This window comes from Sciurus carolinensis, chromosome 3 (genome assembly GCF_902686445.1).
Source record: "Sciurus carolinensis chromosome 3, mSciCar1.2, whole genome shotgun sequence".
In the NCBI taxonomy this organism is placed as follows: Eukaryota; Metazoa; Chordata; class Mammalia; order Rodentia; family Sciuridae; genus Sciurus; species Sciurus carolinensis.
This window is the reverse complement of record NC_062215.1, coordinates 67128418-67149016: the sequence shown is the minus strand read 5'-3', so window position 1 is coordinate 67149016 and position 20599 is coordinate 67128418. Positions and strand designations below refer to the sequence as shown.

Sequence of the window (20599 nt, the reverse complement as noted above, 5' to 3'; positions counted from 1 at the left end):
TGAAGGTAAAAGTTCAATGAAATCTCACCTGTCTACTCCATCAACCTCTAGCCAAGATCACATAGTGGCATATACTGTTCCCTCCAGATCTATAAAGATTTACTAACACATGTTTATGTGCATAAACATTCCCTGGGTGTGTGTGCATATAAACACACTCAGGTCCTGCAATACATATTATTTTTCAATTTGATTTCATATTCATTAGTACATTCTGGATACCTTCCCATATCACTATATATTGAGGTACTTCTTTACTTGTTAACATCTATGTAGCATTTCATTATATCAGGAAACAAAAATGTATTTTATCTGTCTCCTTAGTGCACATTTAAGTTGTTTGTATTTTCTTTATATTGCAAATAGTGCTGCAGTCTGCATCTTTATGTAAATATTTGCATATGTTTTAGCAAAATCCAAATTTTTTAAAAGTCCTAATATCTGCAACTCTCTATATGACTTTCGCTCATCTGTGTTAAAGAGTGAAGAACATGCTGCTTAAGTCCAACTGTGTTTTGGAAGCTTTTGGAAATGCCAAAACCAACCGTAATGACAACTCAAGCAGGTTTGGAAAATACATGGATATCAATTTTGATTTCAAAGGAGATCCTATTGGTGGGCATATCAACAACTACTTATTGGAGAAGGTAAAGTGTGCTTAATTCTGAGGATAATGTTTATAAGTTCTGAATGGTTTTTAAAAAAAATAATGGTTTTTAAAAAAAATAATGGTTTTTAAAAAATATATTCATAGAATTTAATTTTTTAGCTTTAAAGTAGTTCTTAATCCTTTTCTCCCTCCTCAAGTTAGCTTTCTGTGGTAAGGTTCTCCTTTTGTGTTTTCTTATTAGCACTTGTAATATCAAGTTGGAAAAACTGAGGGATTTGGTAGATTGAGATTTCAGCGGGGAGGGCTGTATGTGGTGGGAAGCGAAGGGGAGTGAGCACAAAATTCTGGGTCAGGTTTAACCAAAAACCAACTAGGCCTCGTCAGTTCTTATCTTTATACATCACCCTCTTCCATCCATTTTCATTTTAATTAATTTGAAATTTCCTTACCTCCTTAGTTTCTGTTCATTCTCTGCTTTATAGTATCATCTATGTACTCTGTGATCTTACATCCTAATTATGAAGCATACTGTATTTGGTCAGTGAAAATTTGGAATATGTTTTACCTGCCTAAGTGAACGTTAGGCCCAATTTCTAGGAGAGTGCAATTAGAACTTTCCTCTTGGGACTGCCAGAAAGACTGTGTCCTAACTAATCTTGATCCTCACTGAACCTGGCTGCAGGAGCACACGGTGTTCATCCCTGAGTCTCACAGTTAAGCTTGTGCTTTATAGAGCTGAGTCTCCACCTGGAGTTGTGCTCTGACCTAAGGGGACATGCCTTCTCAGTTAAGAGTTTTCCATCCCATTTACCCTGTGGCTGCTTTTATGGCAGTATAATGCAGCATAATCTCTATTTTTGTTATATTGAGGTCAGAGTGTTAAGGAAATGAGTGTTTTATCAGAGTCAGTTGAAAAAGGACAGGAAATGCCATGTATTATTATCAATCTTTTTTTACAAAATATTTCATGGCTTTACGTACATGTTTAATGAAAAGAATCCCCTCAGATGAACACACAATTTGAGCCCTCTCCTAACAGCAGTCTTTCTGGAACCATCTAAGGCAGGCATCTCTAGGGACTGATCTTGCACAACTGGTTTTATTACAGGATATATAGCCTTGCTCTTTAAAATGCCAGCAGACCCTGGGGAGGGGAATGTTGAGAACTGTCCTCCCTAAGCATTCCTTTCTGTTCTCCCCACTTCCACTCTCCATCCCTCACAAAATGCTATCTTTAGGTCCAGGTTTAAAAGAAAAATCAAAATAGCTTCATCGTTCAGAAAGTTTTAGGGACCTCTGTTTTAAGAATTATAGAAAAGGCGCCTGGGAAACAGGGAAGGCCTAGTCTTAGATGAATACTATTCTGAGTCTCTAGGAAATTGAAATGCACTGGAGATGCAAGATTCCCTAAGAAAGTGGCTTCTGTTTTATTTTATGGGTACATTTTCAGATTAACCATTCGAATGTATTTTTCCTTAGTCTCGAGTGATTGTGCAGCAGCCAGGAGAAAGAAGTTTTCATTCTTTCTATCAGGTTAGTAATCTCCTGTTGTGCAGAAAATTGATCATCTACCCAACTGCTCTAGAAACTGGTATTTTTATATTGAACTGTCTGCTGTCCCAGCCCTCTCTGTTGCCCACTCGTCCACAACACATTACAGATGTGTACACACATGCACACACCTTTCCTGACTCCTTCATAAGAGATCGAATTAGCATGACCATTGTGAGGGCTGGCAGATGGTTACCAACAAGACGAACTAGGCTGAGCGTCACCCGCATCTCCTTGCAATGCAGAGAATGGTTTAATGACCGTGAAAGTTTTTGGTAGGGTCAGTTCTCAATATGCTGAATTAATTTGGTTTTATATTTAACTGAAACTGTTGTCCCTATATTTTGGAATTCCAGAAATGAGGATGCAAATTCAGTTTATTTTGCTATTATGAATAGACTCTAGAGCAATATGATTCCATTTAAAAAAATAACCAGGATTTATAAGTTCAAGGGAGAATTATCTTTATCCCATTGACGCTTAGGGAAAAAACTGAACACTTCTTTGGGGACTGTTGTTAGACTCTAAATCAGAATCTTTTTACTGTTCCTTGTGCTCCAAAATCTGCATTCAGAGACTGAGTTTGATGTATTGTTATAATTTCTTAAAACCCAAAGTGTTCTAAACCAAGGCTAATAGAGTGATCAAATTAAGCAATGTTAATTTGGATTTTTAAGAAGTAAAACTCTGAATCAATTGAGATTGCTTTCCATGAGTAAGCTGTCTGTACAGGTGATTGAACAGTCATCCTGCAGTCGAGTGCCAAATTGGGTCAGGTAACTGCTGTGGTGAACACCACTCACTCACACATGCAGTTTCTGGGGTGCTTGCGTAAAAACTCAGTTTTCAAAGTCTGATAGTTATCTCTTTCAAGTTAACCAAAGTGTACAGTTTAACCGAGAATTTAAACACACCACCTTACCAAAGGCATGCTCTCTGTAAAAGGCCTTGGATTTTGTATCTGTTCTTGTTGACAATTGGCTTCTACCACATGGAGAAGAGTTGTTAACTTTCTCCCAGTGTTTTTCCCCCTTGAATGAAGGTGCTGAGATGCGTCTTCCTCCAACACTGGAGCAGTGGTTACCCCTTGGTAACCCTGCAGAATGCAGTTGGTGAAGGAAAGCAGTCTCTGCCTCGGCACTGAGCGTGATGCCTCTTAGCTCTGCGGCAGTGTTGACTTCCTCTAGATTCTGAGGCACCGCTCTATCCCTTCCATAAAGAGGGTGCTTAACAAGTGACCCCCTCAGGGCCAGAGCTCTGTTTTCCAGATGATCCTATTCAAACCTATTCAGTCGCACAGTAAACAAGTTGAGACTCTTTAAGTCATTTTCTTCATGATTGTGTAACATTCTGCTTACCTTCTAACACTGAAGCCATTTACCTTCAGGTAAAAAGAAGAAAAAGCCAAACAACTTTAAAAAATCTTCAAAGCCAAAAATCACCTAGATTACCACTAACTTAGGGTATGTGATGTATTTGCCTCAGTATATATCTTACCAATTTATTTCTAATGAAATGTTTTTCAGCTACTCCAAGGAGGCTCAGAGCAGATACTGCGTTCTCTACACCTGCAGAAATCCCTTTCATCTTACAACTACATCCGTGTTGGAGCTCAGTTAAAGGTGGGAATTTCTTCTTGGAGGTTGTTTAGATACAGAATCAGACAATCTGAAGGTACATTAGCTATTCACCTGACCAAGCCGGCTGCCTTTAGGCAAATGCATGTTTCTTCTAATTCTCCTCTATTTTTTAAACTCTCAGAGTCAGAAACACAGTGCATTATAGAGTGGACAACTTTGCTAAATAATCCATTCTTTTATTTTGTCACCATCTAACAGAAAAGAAGTGTCTTTCTGTGTTCAATGTTTTTAATCCCATTCCAATATTTTGCAACTATAAAGATTTTAGTAGAACAGGGAAGTTTTCCTTCTAAGATTTCATATGATTTGGCCAAAGGCAAGTTGGTAAAACAAGTCAAAATTAAAAAGAACTCGGATTCTCCATTCATTGTTTCTTTTCCCCCAGATGCTGATTTGGATGTATCCTAGAAATAGTTTTGTGACCCTTGAGTATTTCTGTGTATTCAGCTTTCAAAATTAATCTATTTTCCCTTCTTTTGCATGTAAGCGCTCACATATACATAGGTAGATACATTTTTGCTCCTTTATTTCTAATTAACTTCCTTCTAGTCATTTTACAACTGTTGCCAATAATACAAGCAGTTTGTTGATGTTAAGTTATAAACAATAAGTATTGCTTATATTTTGTAGGGGGGAAGCATATAAATGCATAAAATAAAGATATGAAGGACACAGATCATGATTTTAATTATCTATTCAGGAAGGGTGATAGTATGGATATCTGTGTTCTACTTTTCTACATTTTAAATTTTAATGAAAAATGCATTGCTTTTCTCATTGGGTGAAAAATAAAAAGACTCTAAAATGTAGAAGATCTTTAAAATTTTTTATTATTTACCTTTCAGCTAATTATACTATTATTACTGATTTAGCTCTGTTTTTATCACTAGGCATAGAAATAAATGATACTTTTTTGCAATTAATTTTTCACTATTTGACATCTCAATTACACCAACCTTTCACAGTCCTGTAAGAGCAGAAGTATTTGACTAAAAACTAATTGAAAATAGAACAATAGAGGGCAACACTCCACCTCTCTGAGAATCACCAGAGGTACTTAAATACGTAAAAAGGATTGTAAAATCAACACTTAGAAAGACAGTGACTGGGAATATTCTTTTTTAGTCAGATTGTCTTATTAACCAAATTATTTTTGGCTAGAGTAGAGCCCCCACAAGCAAGTAAGTATTAAGTTAACATTTAGCCCTTTTTCTAAGTTGAAGTCAGCTTACATTCCCTTTTATTGATAAGTTTTCTATATCTACTTCCCCTCCTTTTTTGCCCCCTCTTCCTCTCTAACAAAAACAACACAGTCAAAACCTAAAATAAAGTTGAACCAAAAGGAAGCAAAAATATGCTTAAATCTTACCATTCAGACATAACTGTTGATCATGGTTTGTGTGCATGCTCATAATGAAATCACAATAAATTCTGATTAAGCAAACTCACTTTTATTATATTACAGTGTAACCCTTACTATTTTCCCATGCAAACATAAATTCATGACAATTTTAACTAGAAAGTATTGTTTTACATATTCTTTAAACTAGTCTTAAAATGTAAGACTCCTGTACAATTAAGATACCTTGGGTTGCTTGATTGTCTTACAAAACCAGAAGCCCTGAGACAGGACAATTCCAGAATTGGTTAATTTGTTGCCTCAACAGTGTTGCTAGGGACCCAGGTGTTTTTGGTTTGTCTTACCAACTTACAACTTTGCTCTACTCAGGGGATTGTTTTGTCCTCTTAGTCTGGTTTTCCTCATGGTCTCAAAATTCCAGGACTCAGAGGAAAAAGAAATGTTCCTGCCCTTATGTCCCTTTAAAACTGGAGCAAACCTTCCTGGAACCCTCACTTCACACACATCTATCCCGCTTTATCATTCTCTCCCTCCTTCCCTCACGTCTTATTGATCAGAATAGCATCACATGCCTGTGGCTAACCAGGTGACTGGCAGGGGAAGCAAGATCACCATGATTAGTTTATACCAGTGGAGAGGAAAGGTGCAGGCCAGTTGTGTGCTGGGAGAGGATAAACAGGTTCTGTCAGCAAGAAAGAAATATGGGCGGGAAAGGGTGTTGGAGAAACAATCAGCAGTTCCCCACACTTTCAGAACTTTTGTCCAGTTGCTCTGCAATTTCAACATGGTTGCAGTTTACCATAATAGTAATATCCGATATTCATGTGCCTTTTTATGTGCTATTAACTAGGGAGGTGCCTTATATAAAATCTCATTTAATTTTCATATTAATACTATGAGAAATAATATATATTATGTCCATTTTAACCATGAGGAAAATTGAGACTCTGTGAGATTAATTTATCCTTCCCAAAGATTTAAAAAAAAAAAAAAAGAATTGGTAGGTACAGACTTGCTTGGTTGTCTCCTGGGTACCAGAGGAACTTGTGTTCCTCAGGCAGAGAAGTCCCCTTTCTGTTCCCTTCCTCACCAGGTGAGCATCAGGCTAGGTCTCTGTGCCCAGGCAACTCACCCAAAAAAGGATCAGTCTGTAAGTGCTACTTTGGGAAAAGTTGTAACATAGGCAGTTACCATTGCTTTACTGTGAATTTCTGTTTAATTCACAACCTGATGGCCATAGCTCCTTAAGGGGAGGTGATCCATCTTTGAACTCTTCTGAGCCATTTAGAAGCTCTGACTTACCAAGTACTTAACAAGTGAGTGAGAGCGTGAAGCAGTCCCCGTCTGTTTCACAGCTTGCTGAGTGACAGGCTGGCTGCTTTGCTCTTTGGGGCCTATTTTCCTCATCTGGGAAATAAAAAGTCTGATTATACAGAAGTGGAAGATAAATTATGCAGCAAAGAGCCACAGATGATGATAGCCAACCATATATTTTGGAAGCTCCCACATTCAACCTTTCCATTTGTGATCTTGAAAGCCATGTTTTTGCCTTCACGGGTCACAGAGCAGTGATCAGCTTCTCTGATCCCAACTCGGACCTGAAGCTTTCAGAAAAGTACACAGTGCTTATTTTAGGTGGATGGCTATCACACAAAAGTGGGCTTCGTAAATGTGCTGAATATCGTTCCCACTCCTGAAATACTTTTATTCTTTGGACACTCATCATCTCAAGTGATTTACTACTAAGGCATCAAGACTTTGGCTAAACTTGAACTTAGTTTCATAATTGTTGGATTTTAATGCTCATGTGAAATGTCTTGACTTAGGCTTTCCATTTTCATTTCTAGTCTTCTATCAATGATGCTGCAGAATTCAAAGTAGTAGCTGATGCCATGAAAGTAATTGGCTTCAAACCTGAGGAGATTCAAACAGTGTATAAAATTTTGGCTACTATCCTTCACTTGGTGAGTAGGAGTGTGTTCTTGGAGTGGTGTTCACCTCTTAGAATATTTTGGCTCCCTGTGGTGACAAGATACTCTTTGAGAAGATTTTGTTTTTTCCCCTGTGGATTTAAAAAGCAATTTATTTAAAGAAAACTTGGCTCACATTTTGAAGAAATTAATCTGTGGTTCTCACGATCATTTTATAATATTATGAGGGATTTTCCAAACCACTGTGGGTTTTAAGACTGTGGCTTCAGTTCATTGTCTCATTGGTATTGTCAAACCTTGAACTAGTTAATTTTGTGGAGAAAAAATTCCAACATTGATGTGACTACTAATGGTATAAATTTCTAATGTCATTGGAAACATAGGATCATGGATGATTAGTACCAGATTTCAGTCATCTCCTCACAGAACCAACACCACAGGCCACTACCACAGACCTGAGGTCCAGGGGTTTTCTACTGTAGCTCCTCCAACCCAGTAGAAATGAACAGCCATGTGCTGGGGTTCTTTCATTACCCCTAATGTGATTAGAGGTATTAGAAACTTTCAGAACATGCCATCTTATACTATATGAAGGACAACATGGATTCAAATCTGGAACAAAAATTATGTTTCTCTTCAATGTAGCAGGACTTAACTCTGAGTCAGAAGTACATAGAATTAAAAAAAAAAAAAAAAAAAAAGTCTTACCATTTGGTGATTATGAGGTCCCTAGCTCCTAGTGTACTTTAACAACTATAATTGGCAGTATGAAAGCTTAAAACCTAAAAAAAAAAAAAAAAGATGTGGAATCTATATGAAAAATGTTGCATGGAAGTATAAGCAATAAATTAATATTCCTGTCTAGAAACACACTAATATTACACATTGTCTCATGTCTTCAAGTTAGTTAATAAATAGATTGCAGTGATACTTCTCAGAATCTAAATAGGAAACTTATTTTGTTTTTAACTTGACTTCGTGATTCTAGAGTTTACCTGGATCAATAAACCTGTAAGAAGATCAAATAAAATGTATTAAAGAAGAATAGCAGAATAGGGGAAGGCAGGAGAGAAGACCTGACTAAATCTGCCAAATTTAAAGTGATAGTAAGTGCTACAATATCTTAAAACTTGTTATAAAAATTTAACACCAGATCAACAAATTAATCAACAGATCAGTTGATATGCTAGACACTTGGTTGTTGGTTAATAAATATTTATTGTTTATTGAATGAGTGGAACATAAATAGATTCAATCACTTGAGGAAATTTCACACACACACACACACACACACAAACACACATACACATATACATTTCAAGTCAGGAGAAAAAAATGAGACAACCCAAGAAATGGTGTTGGAGCACTAACCATCTGAAAATGTAAAGTCTTACTTTACAATACATGCCAAAATAAATTCCCAGTGGATTAAAAATTTAAATGAAAAAAAAGAAGTATTAGAAGAAAATATTAAGTATTCATAAACTCTTGGGAGTAGGAATGGTCTACATATGACACCAAAGAAAGAAAAATCCTCAGGCAAAAGATTCATAAATTTGATTGCATAAAACCTAAGACTGCTATCAAAAACATAAGCTGAAAACAAAAAGTCAAACAAGTTTCTGGAGAAGAGGAAAAAAAACCAGACAAAGCCATGGGCTTTTCATTTTTATTTCTAGTCTTCTACAGATGATACTGCAGAATTCAGAGTAACAGCTGATGCCATGAAAGTAACTAGTTCAAAACCCAGGAGATTCGAACAGAATCACACCGATCTTGGGAAGATGGGTGCAAATAAGATCACATGAGTTGCATTTTAAATTGGCAAATATATCCCTGACATAATATTTCAGACCCTCACTGGAAATGATTTGTCTTCATTTTTTATTTCTGATATAGGGAAATTTGAAATTTGTGGTGGACGGAGACACACCTCTCATAGAGAACAGCAAGGTTGTATCTATCATAGCAGAATTGCTCTCTACTAAGACAGACATGGTTGAGAAAGCCCTTCTCTACAGGACTGTGGCCACAGGCCGCGACATCATTGACAAGCAGCACACAGAACAAGAAGCTAGTTACGGCCGAGACGCCTTTGCCAAGGTGAGGTTTCACCAAAATGAACCCAGGGTTGATTGCAGCTGCAGCATGAATGAAATCCTGCAAGGATGTCTTCACACACCTCTTGATAGTAGGCAAAGGCTTTTCAAAACCATGATGAGACTTTCTGACCATCATAATCTCAATGACACCCTCTGACTGTGAGCATCACACCAGAAAAGCAAAATCAGAGCAACTGTGGAAATGAGGGAATCAGGGATATTGCCTTCAGGAAGATCAATAATGTAGGAGATGGAGAGGCAGAGTGGAGGGATGGGTAAGAGGGGGCAGTGCAGATGAATTCTTTAAAAATCATGTCATGTGCGTATATAAATACACCACAGGCGACTTCACTTTTATGCATAGGGAGAAATGTAAATAAACAGATAAACCAAAGGAAGTCTAGTAGAGGAAGGAGAATAGGAGAGGGGAGGATGGATGGGATGGAAACGGGGAGATCATGAACTGAAATTGAATTCCATGCATGTATCAGTTTATTGAGACGAACCCAACTATTATGTATAACTCTAAAGCTCTAATTAAAACAATAAAAATAAATTTAGAAAAAAAAGAAAAAGAAAGGATATGCCTTGGCAAGGTCTGGCTCCAGCCCACCCCTTCACCTCATCTCATGCTGTCTTGCAGCCATCTTTCCTCATTCCAGCTCAGCAACCTTCTCCCAGGCCTCACAAGTGATCTTTATCCTTTTATGCTCCCAATCACAGGGCCTCTGCACATGCTGTTTCCCCAGCTTGGCTCACTCTTCTCTCATCCTTCTGACCTCTGCTCACACATAACTTTCTCAGAGAAGCCTTCCCTGGCCTCCCTGAATACCAGATAGGTCAAATTCCCTTCCGATGCTCCTTTAGTATGTGTATAATGGGAGAGTGAGTGAGTGTGTGTGTATGAGTGATTGCCCTTTACCCTACTCCCTAATCTCCAAGGAGACGAAGACTGTTTCTGTTTGCTTAGTCCTATATATCCAATTATGTATCCAATAAACTACATAGAGGGTACTCAGCAAATATTTGTTGAATCAATGAATTTCTAAGTGGCTGGTTCCACTTATTTGTGTCTTCAAGTAGGATCAGAACAGTTTTTGGAAGTGAAAGCATAGAGTCCTCACAGGACCTGAGTTTGAAGTGTCTGTGAGACATCTCAGGGCCATTGTCAGGCAGAGTCAAGCACATGAGTCCAAAGCTGATAGACTCTCCTGGGTATGGACTGGGATAACCATGTGGGGGTCCAATTATATCAGCAGTATTTTATGCTGGGTGAGATAACTCAGAGGGCAGGAGAAGATGGCCAAGTAAACCAGCTAAGATGAGGAGGAAATCTACTCAAAGATCACCTAGAAGATCAGTCAATGAAATAGGAGGAAAATCAAAGAAGGGTGGTATCACAAATCCCAGACAGGAGAATATTTCAAAAAAGACAGTGGGCACCTAGGTTGCGTGACATAGAGATCCTCTGTACAGAGGTGCTAGGGGTCCTTGTTGAACCATGGAAGTGGAATAGTAGGACATCAGTGAAGTCCCCAGTGGATTGGACAGTATAGGGAAGGTGAAGACAGGAGGAGAGTGACTGGCTGGGGAAGATGTCCAGGAACATGTCCAGGTTTTCTAAAGACGTGACATCACATAGCATACCAGGCTGTTGATGTGTGCTGCATATGACTCCTTTCCCCACGTGTGTCTTTGAAGTATGTATCCTTGTACAATAGATGTATGTTTGACGTGTGTGTGTGTGTGTGTGTGTGTGTGTGTGTGTAGTGCTGGGAGTTGAACAAGGGCCTCATGCATGCTTGGCAAGCCTCCACCACTGAGCCACATCCTCAGCATGGACTCGATTCTCGAGGAATTTCAGATGTTGGCCTTTTGGCTCAAACCCTTATTGAGCATTAGAAATCAGTATTTGCATATTTTTTAGAATTCACAGAACTGCAGTGGGCATAGATACTAACTCATTCCCAACTTCTTATAGATGATGAAATGACACCAACTATGATACCAGTTGATGAAAGAGTGACTTACACAAGGGAGCAGGCACATCACTGGCACAGAGGGGCATGGGAACATGCCTGGGGAACATTGCTGGAATACGTCCGATGGTGATCATCTTTTAAAAACACGAATCACTTACTTTATTTTAGCAAATGTCATGTAGTTGTTTTTTTATAACTTATGATCTACATTTTTAATTGTTCTTAGTCTAATAACAACTACGTTAAACAATAAGAGGAAGGTGGATAGAAAATCAAGAAATCACAAATCCAGAGGACTTACACCCAAAAGGGCAAAAAACTTACGGTATTTTCTTCCTAGGCGATATATGAGCGCCTTTTTTGTTGGATCGTTACTCGCATCAATGACATCATCGAGGTCAAGAACTATGACACCACAATCCATGGGAAAAACACTGTTATTGGTGTGTTGGATATCTATGGCTTTGAAATTTTTGACAACAACAGGTGAGCTGCATGAGGTGCTTAAAACCCTATTGCTAATCCCAGTGGCTTGGGTGGCTGAGGCAAGAGGATTCTGAGTTCAAAGCCAACCTCAGCAACTTAGTGAGGCCCTAAGCAACTTGGTGATACCCTGTTTCTAAATAAAATATAAAAAGGGCTGGGGATGTGGCTCAGTGGGTTAGGTGCCCCTGGGTTCCATTCTGAGTACAAAACAAAAAAACAATAACAACAACAAAACCCTATTGCTTATTTTTTATTTGTGTAAACCTAATTTACTCCTTTTTGTATAGCTTTGAACAGTTCTGCATAAATTACTGCAATGAGAAACTGCAGCAACTCTTTATCCAGCTGGTTCTGAAGCAGGAACAAGAGGAATACCAGCGGGAAGGCATCCCGTGGAAGCACGTGAGTGACATGGGAAATGCCTTCATGTGTTTCACCTGCTAGGTATCACATCCAGTCTCACCATGTTAGGTATTTCCTGATCCTCCTGGGCACTTGAAACAGCTGACCTTAGCTTTCCCCTGTGGGGTATATAAACCCAGTTCATTTTCAGGGTTGTGAATGGTGCCAAGAACACACTGACTGACAGCCAGTGAATCTCCCCGTGACTGATCCCACATAGACTTCCTGATTATGTGTCTGTTAGACTTTAGTTATAAACTAACAGTTTAGTTACTTTAAGTTGACTGAAGTTTGCTTCTAAACCTAGTTTTTTCTCCTTCCCTCTTTTCCTGCTTGACTTTGTAAACCAAGTGACATTTAGTTGTCTCAGTTGACAATGTTTATGTGCTCTGAAACCTGCACATTCAGACAGCTATATTAACTTTCATCTCCATTTACTTTCCCTGTTATCACCTGTCTTCTCACGGTTCTCTGTGAACTGTTATCATTGTCAGAGGCATGCTGAACTGGTAAGAGACAGTCAGACAGTATGACTATCCAGGATACAAACCCCAGAGATCCCAGCCTGTAAGCCCGTCTTGCTTGGCTTTCTGGTTGCCCTCAATTAAACCTTCTGCTCACGATAGAAAGGAAACTTTTTAATTTTTCTTATGACCTTGTGTTTTAAAACAATTTTGGGAATAGTCTTGAAATCTTCTGAGTTTCTATAAGTTTCTGAGTTTATAAAATTTGCCATACAATAAAAATAAAGTCAGTATTTCTTTTCTTAGCAACATAATAGCAGTAAAAAGCATTTGAAATGCTATATTTAAATTACTTTTATATTCCCGCCTACATTTTTGTTTTCCATCTCCTCTCATTCAGGAAAAAAGAGGTATTACTATAATAAATAGTTTTCCTGCCTTAAATTAAATCTTTGGTCTTCCATCATATGTTAAATATTAGAACACCATCAAAATTTCATTCAAGTGTATTAGCATAAATTTTACCTATTTACAAATAAACCAGAGTTGTCAGTTATTTTATGAGACAATGCCTATAGTTTGATTTAAATAGTGAACATATTTAAAATGTAATTCAATTGAGTTAAGTGAAACTTTCCAGAAATGTATTTGATGTATAATACAAAGTATAGCTGAAGCTTAGATTTTTAAAGCAATTTTTATCCTAAAACTTGTCCTTCAGACTTAATTCCAAGGTACCTGTCAAATATATCCTTTCACAATCAGAGTATCAAGTTCTAAAGGCATCATTGATAAAGGCAAAGTAACTATTACAGTAGGTTATTCCAAACATCTGAAAAAGGATCAGCAAACCCTAAAAATAAAAAAATAAAAAAATCTTAGCTAAATAAGCCAAAGAACTGTGTATCCAAGAGGGAGCGGAAGGCTAACCTCAAGGTGACAGCTACTGAGCAGTGCCCATTCCCCAGAAAATTAGAATCTCTATTCTAGGCAGTTCCTTTAAAACCCCAATCTTCTGGACATAGTGGCATTTTATTTAAAATTTTAAAAATAAAAGGAGTAGTCTTGGAATGATAAGCACGATGTCTCACCACCCAGCCTGGTTGTCAGTGATTGCCTCTCATGCCATCCATGCCTAACCATCCACCCAGGTTATTTTGAAGCAAATATCAGGTGTCCGTTATTTCATCTATAAAAATTTCAGGACTGGGGCTGTAGTTCAGTGGCAGAGTGCTTGCCTAGCACATGTGAGGCACTGAGTTCAATCCTTAGCACCAAATAAAAATATATAAAATAAAGACATTTTATAACTACAAAATTTTTTTTTAATTTCAGTGCATTTCTCTTAAACATTTTTATAAAACTATAACCATAGTACTATTGTCACATCTCAAAAATGAACAAAAACTCCTTGATATCATCAAATATATAATTCGTGTTTACATTTCACATTTGCGCAATTGTTTTACAGTTGTCTTCTGCAGTTTGTTTGAGTTTGGATCCACTGAGAGTTTTGCATTGTGACAGGTCTTTCACACACAAGGATTTCTCCTCCCTTCCTCCCCCCTCCCCCTTTGCAGTCTTCTGTTGAAGAGAGCTTGTGTTCTATGGTGTTTCCCACAGTCTGGATCTTGCTAATCCCATTCCTGAGGTGTCATTTAATATGTTTCTCTGTTCTTTCCATGTCTTGTATAGTGGTTGTTAGATCTAGAGCCTAGACTGGGTTCAGGATCAGTTTTTTTCCACAGTCTGATTCGTGAACTGTGGTGAACTTCTGTCAGGAGGTTCATAAATGCCTGGTTATCCCTCTGATTCATCCACTCTTAAAATCTTTTGACAATGTAGTTTACAAACCATTTTAAATATTGAGAACTAGACACTCAAGTGAACTCTCATAGCCCATTTAAAATACAATTAAGTTTATATGAAGCTTTAAGAATGTATCTGTTGTATAATACACAGTATAACTGAAGCTTGGGGGGTTTTATAGCAAATTTAAACAAATTTACTCAGATATGATTCAGAGGTAACTGATCAAAATTATCCTTTTTAACAATCAAAGTATCAAATCCTGCAGGATAATTGTTAACGCTATTGTATTTGGGAATGGGAATGGCAGACGAGAGCCATACCCCTAGGCTACCCCATCACTTCTCTCCTGGCTCCCTGTATCCCTTAAAAAAACCTCCTGGAAATGCCAGGCTCCTAGAAGTAGCTGGTTTGAAAACCACTGCTTTTAAACAATATGTGAAGCAGAATTAAACTTACAAACTAAGAGCTTCTAGAATCTTCAGCAAAGACCAAGCACTTTGGGTAATACAGTTTGAATTTTAAGGTAATTCTTTTGTTCCAAGACAAAAGACTTAGTCTTTCATTCCAAAGTCCCAGAGCCTAAGGTGTCAGCTATTAATTAATATACAGTTAATTTTAGTATTTTTAGAATATTTTTTCCAAAGATGGAAATAACTGTTTCATTGTGACAATCAAAAAATGTCTCCTGACATCGCTAACTGTCCCTTGGGAGGCAAAATCATCTCCAGTTGAGAATCACTGATTTAGACAAACCAGAAAAAGTATAAAAAGAGGAGGAAAGCCACCCAGGTTGCAGGTTTTCAGTCCATTGGGTAGGAAGACAACATGCAAGCTGACCATGGAGCTGAAAGCCACAACTGGCAAAAGTCCTTGGATTTTAAACCATGGGGCAGGGGCACTTGAGACATGTTAGTGTCCATTATAGGTCTATAGACCTTGTAGATGGTCGTAGAGACAGTTTAGTGACCTCCTGCATGAGATGAGACCCATCTACACACAAGATTCAAATGTGTGCTAATAAGCCATCCCTCTGGTACGCATGACTTGCCTGAGTTAGGCCTGTGCGTGCTGTGTGTGGTCGTAGGAGAGCTGCAGCCTATCACAAGGGACAATTTTAAGGCAGGAATTTTTTCCAAAGCTTGTATATATTGAAGCATCTAAAAAGGCAGAAGTTCTTATAACTTAATTCAACTCATAGAAATAAATGAAATTCTTATTCTCATCTTCTATAGATATATGCATCTCGGAATTAATTTTTTCTATTCAGAAAATTATCAAGATTCTGTTAGACTCATATTCTTTTTAACTTTTGAGAAACTGGAGGAAATGGTCTTTCGAATTTTAGTCTTAAGGTTATATAATTAAAAGTGCAAGTTCTATATAGTTCTGTAACTTTGTTAATGAATAGTATAGCAAATAAAACTTGAGGTCATTTGTTTACACTTAGTGGAAGCTGAGTCTTGTGGTTAACAGCAAATTGACTGGGGGTATGGGAACATGAAGGAGTAGGGTTGGGTGTGCAATATGGAGACAGGATTAAAACAAGAATCAGCAAGAGCAGAAATGCTGTCTACTTTATCATTTTTGCCTTGGGGTATACTCATCTCTGACAGAGTGTTTCATGATATAAAGATAACAAAGAAATTTTAAAATAAACCTCTGTTAGAATGTGGGCTCCTTTTAGTGTTAGACTTCATTAATGCTATTCACACAGTTGACGTCAGGGGAGTAAAACATGCTCCAGAAACCAGCGGAGGCGATCTTTGTGTTTCACCTGTGCTGGTCTCTGTTCACTTGGAGAATTGCTTCCTCGCTGTGCCCCACAGATTGACTACTTCAACAATCAGATCATTGTGGACCTTGTGGAACAGCAGCACAAAGGCATCATTGCCATCCTAGATGACGCTTGCATGAATGTCGGCAAAGTCACTGATGAAATGTTCCTTGAAGCACTGAACAGTAAATTAGGCAAACATGGTCATTTTTCCAGCCGAAAGGTAATGTGCTTAATGAGATCTTCTCATTTTGATCTGTCAGATTTTGCTCATTGTTGGATGGAGTTAAATTACTTGATATTGGATTTACAGAATGTCCACTCAAATAAGAAAAACCATAAGCATCATCATATGATTTATTGCCACGGGAAGTTCTGCCTCTCTGGTTTTATAAAATGACGAGATTGATAAAATCATAGTGTCCAGGAGAGGGAGCTCCAGACTATCCTATTTGCTAGAAATAGGAAAAATGAGCATGATTCTTTGGAAAGCATGATGTCATTTACAGCCAATAGGTACAGAGTCCTGGTTCATGTGCTAGAATTTTACTCCTGCATCTGATAATTCTGGCACAGAAAATAGCTTTGTCCTTGACTTCTTACTGTAATCCTCATTTGCAAAATATGGTGTGTGTTCTACCAGGGTCTTCAGACTATGTGACTTTCTGGAAAACAGAAAAAATGTCAGCTGTAATTCTGCATATCACAGGGAAACTCATTGCTTGAGCAAATGAGACTCCTTTGAGCTCCCATTTTTTACAGTTTAAAACTGTCATAAGCGAATCACATTTCCATAATAACTGGTGGCAGTTGGGTAATCGGACCTCTGTGCCAGGCCCTGCAAGCAGTGTTTGCCATTAGTATTTGTTCAGGATCTGAGTTGAGGAGGGGCGCACCACAATCACCTGTAGCCTTCCCCACATACACAAGCTTGCCCAGAAGCCGTAAGCTGAAGGAGAGCAACTCCCTGCTCCTTCATGTCCTTAAATAAAGGGGCAGACGTTGCTGCTCCTTTATTATTTTATATAAATCTGTGATATGCTGCCATTTTTTAACATGAATGCGTGTATTTTCTAATTCTGTTGCCTTTGAAATTACATAATCAGAACAGGGAATTCCACAGTTAGCTAGTTAAAGCACATTTCATCAAGAAATTGGTCACTGACTGATGTTTGTTTCTAGCTCGTTATTTGTGAGATAGTCTCCTTGGGCTGTTACTGAGGATTGACTTGTAACCTGCTACAAATTGGCCTACAAACATTACTGATCTTTGATGTTAGGGTTCTAAGCTAGAGATATTCAGTCATTCCCCACTTAAATTCCAAAGACCTATTAAGTGCTTCTCATTTTTCTGGGTGCCTTCCCCCAATGCTGGGGACAGAGCAGTGAGCAAAGTTAGAAGTAACCTAAATGATTTAGAGTAATGCATTTAAAAATACAGTGATTCCATGGGAAGGGCCTTGTCTTTGAGAGATAGTTTATAAATGCCTGTTATAACACAAGTCAGGTTGTGGAGACCCACCTAGACCCACCCACCAAATGATAGTCAGTATTTGAAAAGTTGAATTGAATTGATCATGATCATACCAAATACAGTGTACATTGTATTTAAATCTTCTTTTAAGTAAATACTCATGAGGCTCACATGAGAAGTTCCACCTTGTGAAACCATCTTTCACCTTGGCCATTTCTATACCTGCATAAAATTTATCAACTAAAAATTTCATTATTCTTAAGAGCAATTGTACATAATTTTTAAGTGCTTGCTCCTGATTTGATAGAAAATGCTAATTAGTGATTTATCTGTGATGTTCCCCTCCCATCACCACCAATTGTGGAAGCCCTGATTTCCCAACTATCAGACCAAGTGGCTCCTTCTACTTTCTTCTGGGATCCCCCAGGAAAAGTACTGAGATGTGGATTTTTAAAGTGTGTCTTTTCTGGGACTTCTGCTTACTGAAGAAAAGAAATGAAATAACCAAGCTGTCAAGATATTTTAATCACTATGAACTGCTTTGTTACATAATGCTGTTAACCTGTATGTTAAACGGCTGTCACATTTGCTACTGGTTACTGATTAACTAGATTTAATGGCATATTAAATAAAAGGTTTCTGGCATATGATGTTTATTCAGTTAGGGACTGAACTACTTCTTTAATGCATTAAAGTTACCGTGGAGAGGCATGCAAATGATCCAATAAACCATAAAATATTTTTAAAATAAAAAGTTAAATTACAAATATATAACCATTACTATGAAAAAAAAAAAAAGGAAAGAAAATACCTAAACCTTTTCCTGTTCAGTTTAATTGAGACTTTTGCAGTATGTCCAAAATGTAAGGATATTTCATTAGCCCGTGCAGTAGTGTGCACCTATAATCCTAGCTACTTGGGAGTCTGAGGCAGGTGGATCACAAGCTTTAGAGCCAGCCTTGGAAATTTGGAAACACCCTGTCTCAAAATGCAGAATTTTTCAGAAAAGTGCTGGGAGTATAGTTGAGTGGTGGAGTGCCATTTGTTCAAAGTCCCCAGTATGTACACACACACACACACACACACACACACACAAATATTTCATTAGTGCAGACATCACTTAGGTTCTTTTCCTTTTATAAATAAAAGGGTTTGTGAAAGGGGTTAGTTAGAGAAAAGAAGAGAAATTGCATAATTTGTAGACTCTTCTGTATAGTAGATGCTTTGGTTACGTAATAGTTCACTCAACTCTCAACAACTCTGAGATAAGTAATTATTAAAGGAGTCAGAGTGGCTAGTTAGTAGAGCCAAGGTTTGAACCTCAGAAGTCTGGTTATAATTTTCCATAATTATTGATTTGTCTAATTAATAAACTATTCCTTTAGCTATTGGATTGTTTGCTGTCTGACATCAGACTCTCCATGATTCTCGCATGTAACTGCAGCCCCTGCAGCCAGTGCTGTGAGGAGTCTCAGATGCTGCTTTAGAGCCTGTAGGACATGCAGTGGTCTTCACGGGGCCAAGGTGCTCCTGTAACAAGGAAGATGGCAGAAGGTTATGGAGACCACAGGGGCCACATAAGAATTGCCTTTCCATAAGCCATTCCCCTTCTGTGACAAGAGCTGCGCACAGTAGGTCTCCTGTGAACTGGAGTCCTCAGCAGGCAGAGGAGCCGGTCACCATGAACACAGGAAAGCACAGGCATCACGTTGGTTCCTGAGTCCTCCCAGGGCTGCCACGGGGAAGCTGCGTAATCCTGTGCCAGTTACCTGGCCTCTTGGAGCTTCAGTCACCTTGTGTGTCGAGAGAGGACCCAGTACTTACTTTAAGTGTAGGCTTTGAGGCCTGTGTGAGATGTGTGCGCCTCACAGATAGTAAGAGCTCAGGTGTGGTTCTCCTTAGGTGGAAGGTGGAGGAGAGAGAACGCAGCAGTCGGGGTATGACTGAGGTGACAGAAGACAGCAGAAGCTATTTCTCTCAGAGATCCCCACTTCTTCCCTCACCTGGCCTTCCCATCCTTTGCAACCAGCTAGTTCCTAGAGGGAGGCATCCACCTCTTCCCAGCCTGGGCCTGGTGCCGCCACACTTCACTTCCACTGTCCAGAACATGGTCACTTGATCACATCAATTGCAAGAGTGACTGGCAAATGGAGTCTAACTATACAGATTTTTGGTGAAAGTCCATAGTTCTTACCATGTAAGCCAGATATTTAAATCAAGCCTCACATAATGTTATTTTACTCATGATACCATGATTTGTAACATTATAATCATCTCATATTAAGTTGTAATGTGCTTTTAGGAAAGCAAAAATGCTGTTTCCACAATAATCTCCTTTTCCCTCTCTTAGCTCTGTGCCTCAGACAAAATCCTGGAATTCGATCGGGATTTTCGGATTCGGCATTATGCAGGTGATGTGGTGTGAGTATCTTGCAGAAGGGCCTAGCATGATGATTTGCATGCAGCCTTGCTTCAGAAAATGCAGTCTGGGAAATTACCAACTGTTTGCCTTTTCATTTGCATTTTTTATCATTTTGTGTATCAGTATCTTTTTTTCTTTTCATTCGGAAAAAAAAAATAGCATAGCTTCATTCATTCCTGCTTTCAAACATTGATTAAGCACACTATATGCCTGTGCACAGCTCCCGGCATGGTCAGTATTCAGTAAAAATCAATGGATGGATTGGCAAATCATGCAAATTTGTTAAGGACTGGGATAGAGACATGGAAAAAACAGGCCCTGCTCAGAAGAAACTAGGGATTTAGTGGAGATAAATCAGATACATCATCAAGTCATTATGATAGAAAAAGTAAAGGGTTAAACTAGAGAGGCACAAGGCATTATGGGAGCAATGAGGAGGAACAATTAACCCAGTGTGGGGAGGGTAGAGAAGTCCTGCTGGAGGAAGCAATATCTAGTTGGAGTCCTAAAAGTAAAAGAAAATCAGGGGAATGAATTAGGAAGAGGAGAGAGAATCAAGGACATTGCAAGCAGAAGCAGCAGCAGACTC

General features: G+C 38.4%; 1 protein-coding gene across 1 annotated transcript in view; it reads left to right on the top strand.

Annotated features, from left to right (window-relative positions):
• Window positions 1-20599, top strand: part of Myo1d (myosin ID) — a 309366-nt gene that overhangs the window by 83757 nt on the left and 205010 nt on the right. Inside the window, 9 exon segments of the mRNA XM_047547346.1 lie at window positions 482-647; window positions 2090-2143; window positions 3688-3783; window positions 7009-7125; window positions 8992-9195; window positions 11517-11662; window positions 11950-12064; window positions 16167-16337; window positions 19939-20009. Of these exon segments, the coding sequence (XP_047403302.1) occupies window positions 482-647; window positions 2090-2143; window positions 3688-3783; window positions 7009-7125; window positions 8992-9195; window positions 11517-11662; window positions 11950-12064; window positions 16167-16337; window positions 19939-20009 (1140 nt within the window).